Source organism: Phodopus roborovskii, unplaced genomic scaffold (assembly GCF_943737965.1).
Source record: "Phodopus roborovskii unplaced genomic scaffold, PHOROB, whole genome shotgun sequence".
Classification (NCBI taxonomy): domain Eukaryota; kingdom Metazoa; phylum Chordata; class Mammalia; order Rodentia; family Cricetidae; genus Phodopus; species Phodopus roborovskii.
This window is the reverse complement of record NW_026126546.1, coordinates 6,215,545-6,235,115: the sequence shown is the minus strand read 5'-3', so window position 1 is coordinate 6,235,115 and position 19,571 is coordinate 6,215,545. Positions and strand designations below refer to the sequence as shown.

Genomic DNA, 19,571 nt, shown 5'->3' with positions numbered 1-19,571 from the left:
CACCTGGCCTCCTCAGGATCCTGCAAACAGGAGAAGAGGCTGACAGCCCCCCAGGACAGGCACTGTCTGGAACCACCAGGCTGGTACCTGGGTTACTGAATAATGCCAGCTTCTGTTCAGCCTGCCGCTGTCATATCAATCCCAGGAGAACAGAAACACAGAGGCTCCCTCCTAACACCCTCTCCCATCCCTCAGTCCGGCTTCCAGAAAGAGCTGTCAGCACATGTACCAACTGGATGCCACTCAGCTTCCCAGAGCAATGAGTACTGAAGGGCCTGGCTCTTCTCTGCAGGGCAAGAAGACACCTGAAAGCCCCTGGCTTGACTTCCCACCCATAGTGTGAGTACTGCTCTATTAAATAGGCTGTTGTGACACAGAGGTCACCGTCTTGACCAGAGGTCATATAGCCAGAGAGGCAGGCCCATGCCGTGTCCAGGGCCAACTTGTAGGACCTTCACAGATGGCAGGACCCTTCCTGTTAGGGAAGATGCATTAGACAAAAAGTCATCCCAAGACCCAGACCCTCTCTCTGGTTCACAAGCTGATTCTTTTCAAGGCTGACATAATGGCTCAGTGGGTAAAAGTGCTTGCTGCCAAACCAGACAACCCATGCCTTTATCACCGCCCCATTTTCTCATGCCTCGCATTGGAGATTGTAGGATTCGGTATGTGAATTTAGAGGGAGGAATACAGGTGGAAAAGTTATCAATAAAAATGAAACTGCTTTATCAATATTAAGGAAATCAAGTCAAGAGGTGGTGAAGGAAGGGGCCTTACCCTTAATGTCTTGGAAGAACTGTATTATTCAGTTGGCCAGACAAGCCTCCGTCCCCAGGAAGCATAGTACAGAGTGGCTGGCAGCAACCTTACATAGGCAGTGACCCATCTGCCCTGGAACACTCATTAGCATTTCAACTGTGTATTTCTCTTCATTTCTACCTCCCTGGCCTTAATGTCTTTGAATTTTCCTTAGATGCCTATGCTGTGCATGATCCCCATGGCAGTGACTGGCCAGCTCAGGCACACAAGATTCTTTGGGGAGCCTATCCATTACTGAAGGTGACACAGCCACCACTACTGGGAGCAGCAATGGGTGGACCTATGTGTAGAGCTGAGGCAAAGGAGTAAGGTCAGATTTACAGAGGATGGTCCTGTCCCCCCGTGAAGATAATGGCAGGGACCAGCTTCCACCTGCCCCGAAGGAGCATCCATCAATGGATTCACCTGGGACAGGGTCACCCATATTAAGCTCTGGAATACCATGGCAAGGAAAAGGTTTTAAGAGAAGCCTCTTGGTCTTTTTGTCTCTCTGCCACTGCTCCTGCTGCAGGAGCTAGATGGCTGGTTGGAACTCATCTTCAGCCTGGTCTGTGAAGAAATTGGGATGCATGTCCCCAGGGTATGCACACAAGTGCCAGGGATGAGATGGTAAGCAGCAGAAGGAAGAACCCCCACGCTGTGGCCTTAGATGAGTCTCAGAAACTGGAGGCAGGAGTGGGGAACAGAAGGGAGCCCTGGGTTCAGTTCGGTGAGGCTCGTAACCCTGGGGGACATGAACACTGATTCCCCCGCCCAGAAGCACTGCATCCTAATTCTGCAAGTGGGGGTGTGGCAAGCGGCTCCAACCTGGGAGAAGCTGTCCTGAAGGCCTGTTGCTGTAGCAGCCAGACAACTCATGGAGTCTCTGGGAGTGGATGCTTTTACAGTGGCCTGGTATCTCTCCTCCCCCCCCCCCACCCATCCAGAGCCCAGGAACTGGTACGGTCTATGGGGGCAGAGGCTTAAGAGATCTTGATACAGATCCTCCTATTCCAGCTGGAGGCTTCAGAACCCTGTTCTGCTGCTGGTCCAAACCCAGAGGCCCAGTTTGTTGTTTTATATTTATTATATATACAGTGTCTGTCTGCATGTATCCCTGCAGGCCAAAAGAGGGCATCAGTTCTCATTCCAGATGGTGTGAGCCATTGTGTGTCCTGAGAATTGAACTCAGGACCTCTGGAAGAGCAGCCAGTGTTCTTAACCATTGAACCACCTCTCCATCCCTGGAGGCTTAGTTTTAATGCCTTAAAAGGAGTCTCTGGACACACTGTAAAGGAGAACCTCAAATGCACTTATGGTAGAAATCAGGGAGCTCGTGCCTGGCCATGGTCATCTCTGGAGGTTACATGGCTTACTTTGCCTGAGCTCTTATAGAGCACATCTCAAGAGTTATCAGTACACAGTACATGCTGCTGCATTTATTTATTATGTGTTCTGCATGTATGCCTGCATGCCAGAAGAGGGCTCCAGATCTCTTATAGATGGTTGTGAGCTAACATGCGGTTGCTGGAAATTGAACTCTTAAACCTCCAAGCCATCTCTCCAGCCCAGACTTTTGTATTTTTAATTATGTGTATGTGTGTGATTTTGCGAATGTGAGTGCAGGTGCCCTCAGAAAGCCAGAGGGGTCAGACACCCTGGAGCTGGAGTTACAGATGATTGTGAGCCACCTGATATGGGAGTTGAGAACTGAACTTGGATCATCTGAAAGAACAGCAAGTGCTCTTGACCACTGATCTGTCTCTCTGGCCCCAATATTTTTGCTGCTGTTGTTGTTGCTGAGTTGCCCAAGCAGATTTAAACACAGCCTCCTCTTGCCATCCAGCCTTCATTAGCTCCCTTGCTCTCTCCCTCTCCTCTCTCTGGAGACAGGGTCTACATCAGTTACTTTTTTCTTTCTTGTTTTTTTTCAAGACACTGTTTCTCTGTGTAGCTTTTGGAGCCTGGCCTGGCACTCGTTCTATAGACCAGGCTGGCCTTGAACTCACAAAGATCCATCTGCCTCTGCCTCCCAAGCACTGGTATTAAAGGAATGTGCCACTACCACCTGGCATCAGTTACTTTTCTATTGCAGTTATAAACACCATGACTGGAAGCAATTTAAGGAAGAGTTCGGTTTATGGTTCTAGGAATCTGTAATGGCTGGAGGTTGGGTTTGTGTGTGTATGTGGGGAACCACAGCAGGAGGCAGCTGGAGCAGAAAACTGAGAGACTGCATCTCAACACTCAGGAAGCAAACAGAGAAAACTGGAAGTGTAGAGAGGTTATAAACTTTTTTAAAATCTATTTTTATCTTGTGTGCATTGGTGTTTGTTTGTGTGAGGATGTCAGATCTCCTGGAACTGGAGTTATAGACAGTTGTGAGCTGCCTTGTGGGTGCTGGGAATTGAACCTGGATCCTCTGGAACAGTAGCTGGTGCTCTTAACTGCTGAGTCTTGTCTCCAGCCCTGAGAAGCCATAAACTCTTAAAGCTAATCCTCCAGGCCCTTTGAAGCCAGGAGCTGTGCAGGGTACAGCATATTGGCCCGCCTTGACTGGTAGACTGGGTGGCTAAGTGCTATGGGCCTGAATAAGGGGTACACATTCTTCCCAAGAAACCCTTCATACATCTCCGCCATGAACGAAAGGGATACAACTTATCTTCAAGACAATCTAGGAGGGGACGTTGTCCCCATCTATGACGGGGCCTGTAGGATATAAGGCCTTCCCCATCCGTGGTGCTCCAAGTGGTACCTGGACTGTGGTACAGGTACGAGGCTGCACTACTCACTCTCCACTACAGCATGGTGCTCTGAATTCCTCAGCCTGGCCCTCCTTTTGCCCTTGACCCCTGCCTTCCAGCCCAGCCACCACTCAGAATCCAGGACAACCACAGGACTGAGGGGGCCTGAGCAGGCCAAATCATTGCTACATGACCTCTGCAGGGCCTGACATCTGTCAGCTCTGTGGGTTCCATGGAGGCTGAGGGTATGGCTCTGCGGGTGGTTTGGAGTTTCTGACCTCAGAAGTGCCCTTCAAAGATTGTTACCAGAAAAAACAAGGCAGCACAAGTGCCTGCCACCCTCTCCTGCTTCCCACTCATGTGGCACCTTGCCCTCTATAGTTCTGCCATGAACAGTTTCTCCTCAAGCAACCAGCAGCCCACAGGAACTAGGTACAGCTCTCTGGGGTGGTGACATCTCGGTACCTTTGTGTTTTCCTGTGCTGTGGGGATGGACCGGTCTACGCCTAACAAGAGACTGCTAATAAACCCATGGACACAATGCTGGGCTCACACAAACATGCAGCTTAGGATAACAGAACCAGACTCTTGGGAACAACATCCTTGCAAATACACAGGTGATGCTTATGGGAACCACAAGAGAGCTGCCTACAGAAACTGGCCAATCCCCTCACACTCTGCATGAACTGGGATGAGGCAGTTTTGGCTTGCCAAATAGAGGAGTTGTAGAGTCCAGCCTTGAACTTACCAGGTACAAGACCTTGAGCCAGCACCTTGTAGCGTCACCATGCCTTAGTCTTCTTGGCCACATGGTGTGTTCATGCCTGGAGCACTGATCCCCAGCACTAGCTGGTGCAAATCAGTGCCATCAGAGCAGTCAGTGACTGCCAGCCCCATGAGACAACTATTCAGAAAATGCTCTAGAACCTGAAGTGCAAAGCAGCTCTGGGCCAGCAGGACTTCTTGGTCTTGGTGCTTTCAACAGTGCCAACCTGGGCAGGCACCTGATGAGCAGCCTTGCTGGGCCTTACTTTCTGTTCCCGGACTCCTGGATAGATGCAGGTTGCAAGAAGCTGTATTGGCAACTTGCCACCACATGTCTAGAACCCAGCAGGTGATGCTAATAGTGTCAGACAACAGCACTGGTGGCCACAACAGCGGTTGGCTGCTTAGACCACAGAGGCAGAGGCCTTTATGCTCTCTGAACACGGGGCCAGGCTGGTGACATTTGTGTGAGGACAGGTCAGGTGCACTGTCCCTGCTCTTGCAGGTGGAGCATCTGTGAGGCACCTGGGCTGACAGTCTATAAAGAACTCCAGAGAAAGCAGAGCAGGTAGTTAGCACAGCCCATGCTGTGCTCAGAGCAAGTCAACAGGGAAAGAGGCTTAGCCATGTCACAGAGTTTGCCTGCTGGCCACCCAGGATATCATGTCCTTAGTTCCCCACTGAGCACCTGGGGCGCCCCTGAGGAAGACCCAGGTGCAATGGCGTCCAGAGAGGCCAGTTTAGTAGGAGCCCTCCCCATGTAAACACAAGAAGGAAACAGTAGAGCTGCCTGGTTCATCCACTAAGGTGTCACCGCAAAGCCGGGGCTGTTTAAAACTGTGTCAGGGTGGCTGAGGAGGAGCTGTGAACCATGAAGCCGAATCCTTCCTCAGGGGTAGAGGTAGGATGGTCAGCAGTTAGGAAGTTCAAGATCAGTGTGGGCTACAAGTGACCCTGTCAAAGACCGAAGACACAGAAAGTAATGTTCTGTATCAGTCAGCGAGGAACCTGTTCAATCTTCTGTGGGTCGCAGTGTGAAGAGCTTCAGCTCTGAGTGCAGACAACACAGGGATTCTCAAGTTTGCAGGCCAGGTGAGGCACAGGTATCTACAGGAACATGTATAATCACGGTGTGTTTTCCTCCGTACTTCTTCAAATAGGCACTGACATTTTGTTTACGGTTACTGTGTATACATGTATAAGGGCTTATGTATTTGCCAGGAGCCACAGCAGAGGAGCAGCACATGCAATTGACTTCAGGGAGGTCAGCCCACCAGGAAGCGAAGCTCAGAAGAGCGCATCTCAGATAGGCAAGGCCCCAAAGGCTTCAGCCCCAGAACGTCTCTTGCTACTGTTGTGCCTTTACATGTTTGCTGCTGCCGTTTTTCTATGGTACCTGGCATGCCGTGAATGGGCATGGGGAGACCCCTAGTAGTGTGATTATCTCATGGAAATATCCTGTTCTACTGGGCATTTTTACCTGTGGATTATTGTAAAGATGACTTCCTCCTAAGCACATACATGATTTTATACAATAATAGTGTTAAATAGGATTTTGATGGTTGTGGGTCTTTAATAAATACAGTAAGGGATTTTAGCTTAGTGGGAAAACTAATATAGGTAAAAGCAAGATATCTTGTTGCACCCCACCCATAGCGCAAGGGCTGCAGAAGACAGAAAACTAGAACAAGGAGATGTCATACAGCTAGTTTCTCTTGAGGGAGCCGTATAGACTGTGGCTTAGGCTAAATATCAAAAACAATTGAGTCCCAGATGCCTACCTAGCTCAAGTTCTTTTAATCTTAATGTTGGGAGATGTGTTTGCAGGTTTTGGTGTGCATCATAGCTACAACAAAGCTTCAAGTATTACTAAGGTTAGGTTAAGATTTTTTTGTTAATAGCTTTGAGAAAAAAAAAAAAAAAAACCCTGAGAAACAATCTAAAGTTTAGAAAGGCACAAGGTTGAGTGAAGGACTCGTTGAGGTCAGGGAACAAGAACAATGGCAGCTGGTTATGCTGGCTGATGTACCTTTCTTGCTAGAATGGGTTGGTGACCAAGAGTGATGATTAATTCCTTGTACCCATTTCTGCCCTCAGCTTCCTGACTATAAAAAACTGTTTATGAGTGGGTATGCACCCTAAAGATTTTAAAGTAGAGCTGACTGTTTTTCATATGTAAAAGTTTAGGTATGTGATTCTTTTAGGATTCCTTAGAAGATTACCTTTTGAGATCAGTAATAAAGTGATTGACCCTTTCTTTGTAACTGCAATATGCAACCTGTCAGTAAAAGAACTAGCTGAGAAAAATACCTTGCTTGCTTACACTCTGTTAATCTCTTAACAAGTGGCTAGGATATGAATGTATGTTGAGTTCTTGGGATAATCTGTTTTTCATCTATAGTATGTAGGATGTTCAATTATGTAAGGGAAATGGGGAACATGTTTTCTTTTTTTTTTTTTTTTACTTCTATTCATTATAATCATTCATTTGAAAATTAGAATGTAACCACACTATAATTCTTATATTGCCTGAAAGACTTTGTTGGGATATATAAGCTGTAAAGGAAAGATAAGATAAGAGAGAACAGAGATAAAAGATGATAGACAGACCCTGAGAGTGTGTGTGCATTTTCCCATTTTCGCCAGCCCCAGAGAGCTAAGTTTCACTCCCTCAGATAGGAAATCAAGTTGAGTGATTAGTCCACCAACTCTGTAGCTGTCCTTCAGTCCCTGAGCTGCTAGAGGCTGTTCCTCATTGCAGTGTTATGTATTACTGTGTACATACGTACATGTGTGAGTATAGTACATGGCACACATTCAAAAGTCAAAGGACAATTTTGTAGGGTCATTCTCTCTTTCTGCCTTTCAGTGGATTCTGAGGTTTGCACAGTGAGTACCTTTTTCCACTGAGCCATCCTGCTGACTTCTGTGTGTACAATGAACACCATTCACATTAACATGTGAGTATTTTTTTCCTCCCAGAATAAAACACGATGAGGAAGACTTGTCTAACAGGGAGGGACAGAGCCACCCCACCTGTTGGGGAGGTGACCAGTTGGCTGCCCAGCAGGCCCCATCCATTTTCTTTCCCAGCTCTGGGGAGTTGCTCTGGAAGATAACTGCCCTCAGGAGGAGGGCAGGGGGTTCTGGCTTTCTCTTGTTCTTCTCAGTTAAGAAGAGGCTGCTTCTTCACTTAAAAAAATTGCTATGATAAATAAAAACAACAAACACTTTTGAATTTTTTTATTTGGTGTTAACTCCACAAGAAAACAAAACAAACAAACAAACAAAAAAAGAAATCAGTTATTCTTGTGTACGTGAAATCAGAACAATACAACCACGGAAAAAAAATCTCAGCCCAAGAATGGAGCTGATACTTCAGTGCTACGGATATGCAACGCGCTTCATACCACAGTGCGTTTCAGCGTTTGCCAACTTTTTTTTAATGCTTTTTTGTGATCATCCATTCACGAAACTAAAAACCACACTTCAATTTTGTGCCAAAGCCTGAGCTTCAGCCACTTAACTACAAAAAGAAACCAAACACAGAATCTATTCATCCCTTTTGCCTTTTATGACCCACCGCATCCCCTGTGGGGGGGCCTCTCCCCACGGCTGAGGAGGTAGGTGTCTTTGCTACCTGGAGCCCTTTCCTGATGAACTCTGGCTGTCCAGGTCATCCATTTGGTCACAGCAACAATTTCTAGGGTAATTATGACTGCATTGATTTTAGGAATTTATAACTTTCAATCCTTTTTTACCTTTGATGATAGGTTATATTTCAGTGCAGATGTTAATCAAATTTTAGGAAGCTCCAGAAGAAATACATAAAACTTATCTGATGTCTGTAAATAAATAAGAGCAACATGAAACCTTCCACATGCACACACGCACACACAAGCCACTGTAAAGGGTCAGAAGATGTGCTGTATGAAAACTAACCCTAAGGTGGCAAGATGCCCCCAGCCAGCAAGCCAGGCTCCCCATGGCGAGGGTGCACAGAACTGCAGGGACTGCACAGCCTCCATGGTATTTCCTGCATTCCTGAGAAACAGGCAACAAACTCAAGTACTACCAGCAAGGCATAGGGGCAGCCAGCCACACACGTGGCCAGTGATGCCCCACTTACTGGTGAGACTAGCTTGGCTACTTCAGACCTCTCAGCCACTCCTGATGTTCTGGACATGCTGAACTCATGTCACAGATGAGTTGTTTTTAAAAAAAAAAAAAAAAAAAGAAAACAGCAAGTTGGTTAAAAGAGAAAAATAATTTTGGATGTTTAGGCTTTGCACAAGTGGCCCACCTAGTGCCTGCCGCAGTGCTGCAAGAGAGCTCGAGGAGCCGATGAGAGAGCGCGCTTAGATGCACCCGTGAGAGGCGCCTCCCGCCTGCTTCACCAAGTCACTTGAGGCGATGATCAGAACAGCAATCACACAGGTATGTGGGAAAGTCCTCTACCCACCCCAGCCCACCGCAAGCACAACTTGCCCAGAACATTCTCTCAAACACAAAATGAGATACAAGCTATACTACGTCACAGCCACAAGAGCAGCTAGCTGCAGCAGCCAAAGATTTCTTTGGGGGTAATGATGTGGCCTCACTGCATGTCAAATGTTTTTAAGTTCATCTGGAGGCTTCAGTTCAATGTAGTCACCAGAAAACACTTTGCAGGTAAGGTACTCAACTATGTGCTGGAGAGGCAGCTCAGAGAACCCCACTGCATCCACTGAACTTACCCCATCCACCCCATGCCTCAAATCCTTGGCTTCTTCAGCTAGCAAGAAAGTCACAAGCCACAGTATCTTCCATGGTACTTTAGGGGAATCCTAAGAGAGAGCACAGTATTCTGTAAGTCTCTAAAGCACACCCTTGTGTTCCTACAGCAATGTCCATGAGATCTTCTGAATGAGCCTGCAGATGAGTCACCATGCTTCCCTCCTCCTTCAGCAAGGCCCTGACCCACTGCAGGGGAGGACTGGTCTCCTGGCTCACAGAACAGAGCTAGAGTCTCTGGACGGTGGCGGTTGTCGCCACAGTGCTGACAAGGTGATGGCGACACTGCCGCCAGAGGGAGGCCTGCAGCTGAGATGCAGAAGCGGGACGCGCTAGGACAAGCACATGCACACCCATTCCTCACTGGACAGCACAGTCTAGTCTACTTCAGAGAGCAAGAACTTAACAGCTTGGAAACAAATCTTCAACAGGACAGCCGTCCTCAACGCTAAAATAAGCAAGAAGAGAAAGGTAATCACTGATGCGGATCAGTTAATTGAAGAAGAAACCTAAGTTGCTGCTTTTGACTAACAGGCCTCACAGAAGGCAATTTCTCATCACAGCACTTTCAATGACTGGTACTACTCTGCAGGGTCAAAGATGTGTTCGGGAGAAGAGCTCCTCTGTGCTGGGGCCCACCCACTCTCCGCCGGCTTCAGAGCCTGTGTCACCCGTGTCAGAGCTGGCGCTGGAACACATCTTCCTGTGGAGGCCATTTGGTTTTGCCTCAGAACCTCTCTCTTCTGTGCATCTTGCTTCATAAACAGAAGACACCTACAATTCAAGAAACAATTTTCAGTATACCAAAAATCAGATGCACACACACCCCTTCCGCCCCGAGGGCTGATTCTATCTATAGGCCGATGAAGTAGCAATCACTGATGTGTCCTATAGAGAGTAACAAAGATGTAAAGTAACAACGTTTCAGAGGAAACCTCTTCTCCCTTGACCCTGAAGGGTCAATTCTAATTCTGCATGTCTAGGCACAGGAATGCTGTGGCCATATTAGGGTATGACAAAGGGACTCCTTAACTCTCAACAAGTCTTCGAGTACCTGGTTTAGGATAGCCCATGAAGCTATCACATAGGCTCCCCTGGGAAGAGACATGGTCATGCCCATGAGGCACACAGTTCCAGCAGACAAGCAAACCAAAGCACATAGCTTCAGATTGTAGACACAAGAATAACTGGTAAGGGGCACTGTGGACGGGAGCAGAGTGCTCCAGAAGGTGGCACTCCTGAGCAAAGGCTGGTGCTCTGCACTGCAGTTAGCACTCCCTAGCATGATGCAGAGCATCTCTTTGTTGTGTTCACAGGAAGGCTGACATCTGGGGACCCTCCGATACCAAATGCCCTTTCACCAGTTGCAGCAACTAGCAACACTTCCCAGCTCATCACAACATCCACCACCAGCACCACCCCATCACAGTCCCTGCATCGAAGCCAGAGGCAGAAGCACAGAAAAGCCACGTGAGAGCAAAGCACATAAGGCTTCCTGGCACGGAGGAGTCTGGATTTCTTCCAACTGCACAGGGTAGGAGCATGGGTCCTGCAACCAGACAGTTGGGGCAGGCAGCCCACATCTGTGTTCCATCTCCAGATGCCTCCATTTTCCACTCTGCAAATGGGTATGTCAAGAATACTTAGCACACAGGGTTGTTGTGAGGTCGCTGTCTTGCTAAATGGAGATGATTAGCAAGGGCAAGCAGAAGCAAGGACAAGAAAGGCTGTGGCCGCTGCTGAGGAGTGGTAGTAGTCTGAACCATGTGGAAAGGATGGTGTAGAGGAGAGAGGTGGATGGAAAGTGGAGGTGAGGTGCATTAACAAACACTGTGTGCAGAGGTGGGATGAAGAGACAGGTGGAGAGATGGTGGGGGGTAGCCATTCCTGAGGGTGGAAGGCTACAGGGAGGCCTTGCATGTGTGCTGGGAAACATAAACAACCTCATAGGTCAGTAGGATTAGTACCACAGGGTGCTTTGGAGAATTCTTACAGAGCTTGAGCTAACACTGACAACTATGAGGAGAAAATTAGTTTTCTTGGATTCACTGGTTAACCTGCCTAACAGTGGAAGGCCTGCGACTGAGTTAAAAGTAGACTGTCCCTTCGGGTTGCTCACAGGCTTGTGGGGCAGCAGGGCTGCACTCAGAGAATGCACTAGAGCACAGGAAGGGCAAGGCCTGTTCCACACAGGCTGGAAAAGCACACGGGAAGAAAGAAGTGAGTGAACAAGGAGCAACGTGCTTAGCACACTAAAACCCCCTGTACCAGCAGCAGAGGGACATCAGGGGCTCTTCATGAAGGTCCAGCAAATGGTCAGGGATGGGGAGTGGGGTGAGGCAGATCCAAAGGAAGGGCCAAGAGGAGAAAGGCAACACCCATGGATCTAGGGAATGAGGGCCAGGGTGGGTCACAGGACTCCCAAGTTTGTGACTAGAGTAGTAGAGAGGAGGACAGTCCACTTACCCTATTAAAATCTAACAGACGCTCTTCACGACTGGGTGTCTCTTTAGCATCTGGATATTCTTCTATACCATTCTCTCCCTTGGCATTTGTATAACATTCTTAATCATTTTGAATGGAGAAGGGAAAAGAGGAAAGGGGGAAATTCAATTAAGACAGTTATGAAACACACACCCTTGTTTCACCTCACTGAGAAGCTAGGCCTCCCCACCCTCTGGAGGCTGTAGTTGTCCCTGAAAGCACAGTGAGCCAGGAGTGTACGAGAAAACACAATGCCAATTGAAAACTTTCATCCACAAGTGTGTAATGAATAATAACAAAAACCATCCAGCATAAGCATATTCTACTGTAAAACATTCTCTCAACAATTCAACAAATACATACGCAGACCTAAGACGTGATAGTCCCGGGAACACAGGGAAAAAGACTAGTGAGGCCTGCATTTTCAAGAATGAGTGTCAAGAGAAGGGAGGCAGATGATGTACCACAGATATGTTCATGGAACAGGAACAGAGGTTCTAGACAGGGGCTGCCCAATGAGAAAGCAAAGCAGGTAAACAGCTGGCCTGTTATAGCTCAACACCATACCCACCACAGTCTGTAACACTTGTGCACTGGGGAAAGGAGGCTCATGGTCCATAGGATGTGAAGGTAATGCAGACCAAGTTAGAGGAATCCAATCCACCAGCAGGCCCAACTGTGCTTCAGTATACTATTCAGCCCCCTGGGGCACTTGACGAAACCTAGGCCCCAGGAGACTGATCATCAGCTTCCAGGTGATTCCTGAGCATAGACCCTGTGCTAAACCTAGGTCTTAGTCTAGCATAGCCTTTTGCCCAACAACCCCATGAAGAAGTCAACTGTGATGGAGTTACAGAGAAATATAGAGACTCCAACCAGGCTAATTTGCACCAGGCTCTGACAAGAACTCAGGAACGCTGTTCCCTTAGCATCTCTGCTCCACAGGTGGCAATGGGATGTTATGGCTACTGTGTGCCCAGAGCTACAGAGGACAAGGCAGTCTCAATGAGTGTTACACTCCTGGGCACCAAGCACAGACACTTCTTGCCATTTGAGTATTCTCCACAACCTACCAGCCCTGGGCATTACATGAATAACCCTGGCTTTGAGTGACAAAAACCATAGCAGATGCCAGGTTCTGCTCTTTATTTGTGACATGATTCTTAAAGCTACACGCCCTACCTCTATAAAACAGAAGCAACACCATCCTCTTAAAGGAGATGCTATGGGAGAAGTGGACAGGTACACCAGTATCTCTGACAGCTACTAACCCAGAACATGGGCTCTGAGAGGGCTGAGAGGCTGCTGCACTATGATGGAGGGGCCCTCATTTCACCCCATTCATTCTACATACTTACACACACTGGGCCCCGAAGAGGGACTGTGGCAGTGAAGGTGGTTCTTTTCTGACCTAAGACTGCTACTGGAGCCAGGTGGTAGTGATGCACACCTTTAGTCCCAGCACTCAGGAGGCAGAGGCAGAGGGGCAGAGGGGAAGAGAGGCAGAGGCAGGTGAATCTCTATGAGTTTGAGGTCAGCCTGGTCTACAGAGCTAGTTCCAGGATAGGCTCCAAAGCTACACAGAGAAACCCTGTCTTGAAAAACCAAAAAAATACTACTGGATAAAAGGATGACCATCGCTATACTTTCATGCAGAGGGTTGGCAAAGAACTATGCTCAACTCGTCCCATGTTTTTTTGTATTGCTCACAGTGACAGCTACTGTTTACTGAGTAACTGTTGTGTGTGGGTTACAGTTATAGGCCCTCTGCCTGCTGAAGCGGCATCTTTATTCCTCACAATCACCCCAACAGGGTGGCTTCCTTTTACAAACACAGACAGCAAAGCACAGAAGGCCCGGTGGCTATGCACAGAGGCACTAGGCTCCAGTTCAGCCTTGACACACCCCTCCCTCCCCATCACATCTGTGCTGCTCCCCAAAGGACTCATTCCACACAACCTGGATAATACATGCCAGTACCAACTAAGCCTCCAAAACACAGAATAGCTGCAGTGCAAATACTGAAAAATGCTACCAACCCCTCCATAGTCTCTGCCCCTGGCTGGCTGGCCTTGTCCCAACCACACTCCTGCAACATCCATCCTATCTTCTGCCAGATCAGCAGCCAGTGCTACTTCCTCTACAGCCCCAGCCCCACTCAGAAGACACTCACCCAGGACGACAGGCAGTGTGTCTGCACATCCCCAGAGCAGCACTCTGCTCAGAGACACATATGCACAGCAAAAGTGTCTAGCACATGGGCTTTCAGCAGGGCATGCCCTGTCTCCTTACCAGACTCTTTCTCCCAGGGATTCTCAGAGTTCTAGTCAGCCAGAGTCCAGAACAGAACATGTTCATTACTAACCATTTCTGATACTAAAACCTTCAGGAGTGCCTGGTCCTTCTAAAAGGTGAGTAGCTAGTTGTCTTCTTGCATAACTTCCATGTGAGGTTATAGACCCTTGGCATTTGAACAGAAAGAATGCTTCATACTGTCACTGCAAGGGAGTGTCACAGGAATCAAACTCACAGCTGTCATCCAAAAGACTGGCCACCATTCTTTCTCCACCGAGCTTCCTTATGTACTATTTACATACATACACAAAAGCATTACACACAGCATTCACTGGCACCAGCCAACAGACTGGATATCCAAACTTCAGAACTGACTTGGAACTGGGTTCCTAATAATGGACAGAATGAACCAAGTTGAGGAATTATGAACTCAGTGTGTTTAAAAATCATCCTCAAAGGAAGTAGTTTCTTTGCTACACAATGACATTCCTCTTCCTCTCCTAGTTCTTTGCAGGGAGGGGTTTCTGGGGCACAGCCCTGGGGATTTCTGACCTGTACTGTTAGCTGCACCTGCATCTTAAACTCACCTAGCTCACAGACTAGTCACTCAGGAGACTGGGTCTATTGTCTTATGGCCCTCACATTTTCCTTGGCAAACTAGAGCTGTCTTCAACACCCTTCTCTCTAGAGTAGTGTTCTCAACATTCCCAATGCTGTGCCCCTTCAGTAGAGTTCCACAAGTTGTGGTGACCCCCAACCATAAAATTATTTCGTTGCTACTTCATAACTGTAATTTTGCTACTGTTATGAATTGTAAACATCTGATATGGGACCCCAGTGGGGTAAAAACCCACAGGTTGAGAACCATTGCTCTAGAGCCTCCCCTAACTCCCTCCTGTTGTTCATGCTTTGCTCTCAGGGCAAAATCTCTCCATCCTATTCCCATTTTCTAACTACCTAGCTACACTTTCATTTGTGTTGTTGCTACAAGTCTTCCGGCACACATCTGACCCGAACACCCTTCAAACTATAGTCCTCCACGGCCACCCCTCAACTCACAACAAGCTCAAAGCAGCAGCCAGGCTCCCATATCTTTGTGCTCCTTCCTATCACTCTGGCTTGGCTCCAAACTAGCTGAACCCAATGGGACCCTGGCCTTTCAACCTGTCTCAGACTCTGAGGCCTTCTTTGCACAGTTTGCCTGAGGACTTCTTTCTCTACGGTCATGGTGGCCAAATGAATCTCATCAAAGGTCCAAACCATTTATGCTTCTAATGAACTTCCAAACCCTTTCACTACCCTGTGGCTAGGTTTAGGAGTAAGGTCCAATTTGCATTCATCTCTGTGTCCTTAGGATGTACTAAAGTGCTGGCCACAGGAACTTTTTTGGTGTTTCCTGGACTATATCCACAGCCAAGGAAACTGTTGCTCTTGGAGAATTAGAAATCTGAACACACTGATGACACATAGTCTCCTTACCTTCACAATCTGATGAGGGAAAAAGGGGAGAGTACAAGGCCTTTTCCCACCAGCTCTGCTTTTCTTGATCTCTCGTCACTTCTTGCACATCAGGGTTCAGTGCAGGAAACTGTTCAGATGAAGCCAAACACAGAGCATGTTTATAACCCTTCAGGACAGACAGAAAAAATAAGCATTACTGCAGGACTATAAACCTAGCAATTTTAGGTTGGTGAGTTACAAAGAGAAAAGGCTATATGCTCACAATAAATAAAGGAAGCCTTCTTAAGAACTTCAAATCCAAGCAGAACAAAAATCTTGACAAAAACCTCTTACAAGACCTAAAATGACAAATGGGAAATTGTCCTGGTACTACAACAGGTAACAATGGCCTGAGTCTGAGGTGCTATGGAGAAAAGGTTCCATCCTTTCCAAATGAACTGTTTAAGGCTGCGTAGACCCTGCTCTCCCTCCTGGGCAGTGAAGATTGGCTACAGCAGTTGTCACTGGTGACCAACAAGTCCTTGGAATGCTCATGAACCTCAGAGTACCTTTTGAAGACACATGGACCCTGGGGTACGCTGGTGATGCCCCCCTTCTTCACTGGGCCTGAGAGGCCTGCCACCAGCTCCCGAGGGTAAAGCTCTCCACTTTTGTATTTTCCCAAGTCTCCATGCTGTGCTCATACCAGAATGCCTGTGAACTATGTACAATCTCAGGACATCATGTGTACAAGTTCAAAACCTGAACTGTTTCAGGTGTTTTGTTGTGTTTTGAACTGTAAATTTTTTATAGGTCTAAAATTGCTTTAACTAGTAAGTTTTTAAAAATTACATAATGAAATGGGAAAACCATTTTTAAAATGTATTTTCATTTAATACAACTTTTCAGAAATAGTTCTAAATTAGGAACTAAGGAAAATTGTACTGTCTGCCCAGAGTGGTCAATTAACTTTTCTTATTTCCCCCTGTGATCTATTCTAATGCAAATGAGTACTGCTGAAGGGCCTAACAAGGTTGAGCTAAATGCAAATGAAGTCAGTGGTGCACAGGGGCTGGAGTAAAAGTGGGTACCAGCACTTGTTACCAATTTGCAACACATGAAGGCCTTCTATATTCTGGGAGATTACTTGATGCTGTTTAGAGCAGCAAGGGAGAGTGGCAGAATTATCTCCATCATACCACAGTACTACCGAAGAGAGAAGAGGCAACCGGTTGCTATCTGAGTTCCTATCTGTGAGGTTAATTATCTTCTACTCCTCTTGTGAAATGAAAGAAACACAGAGTTAGTCAAGGTCAGGGTTGGTGAGGCAAACTGGTTCGACAGATCACTACCCGAGAACTGGGATACACACCAAGATATGGTCAGATTTGAGGGTACTGGAAGCTTAAAGACAGGACTCTTTTCTTGGTTATCTCTGCACCTCTAGGCAGAGCAGAAACTGGCTCCCAGGCTTGGTCTCTGACTCCAGAGCACATCAAGGCCTCTCTTCACCCTGCTGTGGCTCTTGTCTATGTCTGCCACTATTTGAGGAGTCTTTTCTGAATCCTCCATTTGGGTGCCAATCCCTATGGCCAAGACTCACTGTCTTCTCTTTTATTCTGCAGCAGCCATCCACATTCAACAAGCATGCATCATTTCATGACACCTTTTCACCCAGTTATTCCCAGCTTTTGGGGAGCACAGCTATCACTACCACAATTTGCTCATATGAGGCCTGTTTAATGTTTTAACTCAACGAATGCAAAGAATACCGAAATGGAGAAAGAAGCAGGAGGATCACAAACCCAAGGTAATGTCCTAGTTACACAGAATGAGTTCAAAGCCAGCCTGGGATGGGGTTCAGGAATGGGAAACAACAGAACAAAAGAAACTGGAAAAGGGCACAACAGAGCAGTACCACCCATAGGAATTGCATCTGCCCACCTCCAAGTGTACACTCAAAAGGCAGCTCTGGGAGAAAGCCTGCCTGGCTTCTCTCTTAACACAGCAAGCTGCTTCCAGCACTCCCAATCCACCCAGGGCCTGGTCCAGGCCTCCATCTTCCTTCAAGTGGTGCTTACATCCTCACACAGTATTAACCTACCATGTTTGCTGTTAGCACCCAAGCCTGCAGGGAAACTCCACACAGGCTCCTGGCTAATGATTCCAGCGTCTGCAACAAAGCTGGGCAGAGGACACTCTATACATGCTCCATGATTGAAAGGGACAATGAAAAGAGAGGGAAGCTACAAACTTCACCCAGAAAGACTGACCACAGATGTTCTTAGCAACTCTCAAACGTTCTTCAGGAGCTGTCAATCAAAAGAAGGGATAAAGACTCCATAGTTCACACTCCCACTAAACAGTCCATTTCTGTTGAAGAGAAAGGGGCTAGGGTTTCCTTTCCTTAGGGTGCAGTACCCATTTCCCACTGGTCATTCTTCATCTCTGGGTCACAAATGGCAAAGAAAGCTTTCTGTGGACCTCTCTTTAGAGAGACATAGTATAAACAAGAGAACATCCACGTGAGACTGGAAGGACCTGCTCTGCTCTCTGCTTCTAGAGATGGAAAGCCAGGAGAGTGCTGTCTGACCCCAGTGTGGGGTAGTGGGTCTCTTTTTGAAACATAAACATTCCTAGCTACCAGGTGGGTAAATAAGTCTCTATGGATGTCTAGTAGGACAATACTAACAAAGTTGGTACAGGAAGGATGTGTGTCACAAGCCAGATGACCCTGCTACCTCTTCAACCTCCAGACTCACAGACCTTCACAGTGTAATATTACTGGGATAAAATGAGCTAGTCTCCTGAAGGACTGGAATGTCCTTGAAGATAGGGACTAAGAATCTGGCTTCCCTTCTATGTTCAAAGTTCTTGACATTAAGCAGGCATCAGAGTTCAGGAGAAGAGGACACCCATGCCATATTTCTGTGCAAGAGACATATATGATACAATTCCCTCTGTGATAGTTTTTTGCCTTCCACTACAACTGGATAAGCAGTGTTCAGAACATACTCAACATACCTCTGCAGCCCAGTTTCTCTACCTGATCTTCTGCTCACATGGCCAGCCTGTCTCCCATCCTCTGCAACTACATATCCAGGTGTGTTCAAAACACCTGCAGTGTCCATATCCTGGGAGGATGCTGGTGAAGTTCCCACAGCCTCCAGGCCTCATTTCCGACATTCCACCTGCTACATCACCCACAACTGCACTGGCCCAGATGTCCCAAAAGATAAGAAACTGGTCAAGTAAACTGTGGTGAAACTACATAGTGGAACAGTGTATGGGACATAAGAAGAGTGGTTACAATAAAGGCCATTTCAGTTCAAAGGAAAACATACCACATGGAAAATATTCTCAGTGGAGTTTACCACAACTAGCACTAACAAGGGCCAGTGGGAAGAGCCCTTTCCATTGTGTTGTCTGCCCTCCTTTAATTTTATATAAACAGCCCATTTCAGTTAAGATACGTGATTTACGAACTGTGTTTCTTGCCTAGACTGAGCTTCTCACAGACAAGAATGGAACCTTACTCATTAGGGCTCTTCCCTTAGTGACAGTCACATACAGGTATCCAAACCGTGTCTGCCGGTATGACTTCGATTTTAATTAAATCATTCTCTTTCCATGGTCCTAAATGCTTATTCTAAAGGAAACCCTATGTTTTCATCCTCTTGCACTGAAACTGAAAGAATCTTTGCAACCTTTAAGTGGTGTGTCCATGCCCCCCGCCCCAGAGACTGGCTCTGCTTAGGGAAAGACATCTCTTAGGAACTCCTCAAAACTGATCTGGTGATTATGATGGAGTAGACAGACAAAGGTCCTAGTCTTAGCCTGGTTCCAAACCATCCCTTCAAGCACTCTCTAATCTGTTCCTCAAGTCAGCACCCACACTCTCAAGATGTTCCCACATATCTGCTACAAGGTAAGGCCTCTCAAAAAAAAAAAAAAATAAATAAAAAATAAAGTAAATGAAAAGAAACAAAACCCAGAATTCTGAGAACACAGAAATACATCAACATACTAGAAAGCGAAGGAATATGGTAGTAGTAGATGGGATCTTGCTTCTTTCCTCATTTTCTTTCTTCCCAATCTGGAACCAGGTGAAATACAAAGTACATAAAGGAACATTTAAGGAGGGAAAATGGGGGGCAACACAACAGCACACAAAGGCTAACAACATTGCTGTTTTTTCCTTAGCAATTCAGATTTCAAGGATTCAAGAGGATTAAACTTGGCCTTCTATGGACCAAGAAGCAGGTTGACTAG

At 46.9% G+C, this 19,571-nt stretch overlaps 1 protein-coding gene across 7 annotated transcripts in view; it reads right to left on the bottom strand.

The window, feature by feature from the left end:
- Nucleotides 1-7,538: 7,538 nt before the first annotated feature.
- Nucleotides 7,539-19,571, bottom strand: part of Kiaa0232 (KIAA0232 ortholog) — a 42,244-nt gene continuing 30,211 nt past the window's right edge. The window contains exons 6-9 of one of the 7 annotated variants that reach the window (XM_051200248.1): nt 19,327-19,395; nt 15,339-15,486; nt 11,547-11,644; nt 7,539-9,854 (exon numbers count right to left, since the gene is read on the bottom strand). In XM_051200248.1, the coding sequence (XP_051056205.1) occupies nt 9,675-9,854; nt 11,547-11,644; nt 15,339-15,486; nt 19,327-19,395 (495 nt within the window). In that variant the 3' untranslated portion in view covers nt 7,539-9,674. The remainder of the gene's footprint in view (nt 9,855-11,546; nt 11,645-15,338; nt 15,487-19,326; nt 19,396-19,571) is intronic. The other 6 variants (XM_051200249.1, XM_051200250.1, XM_051200251.1 and 3 more) reach the window with 6 other exon arrangements.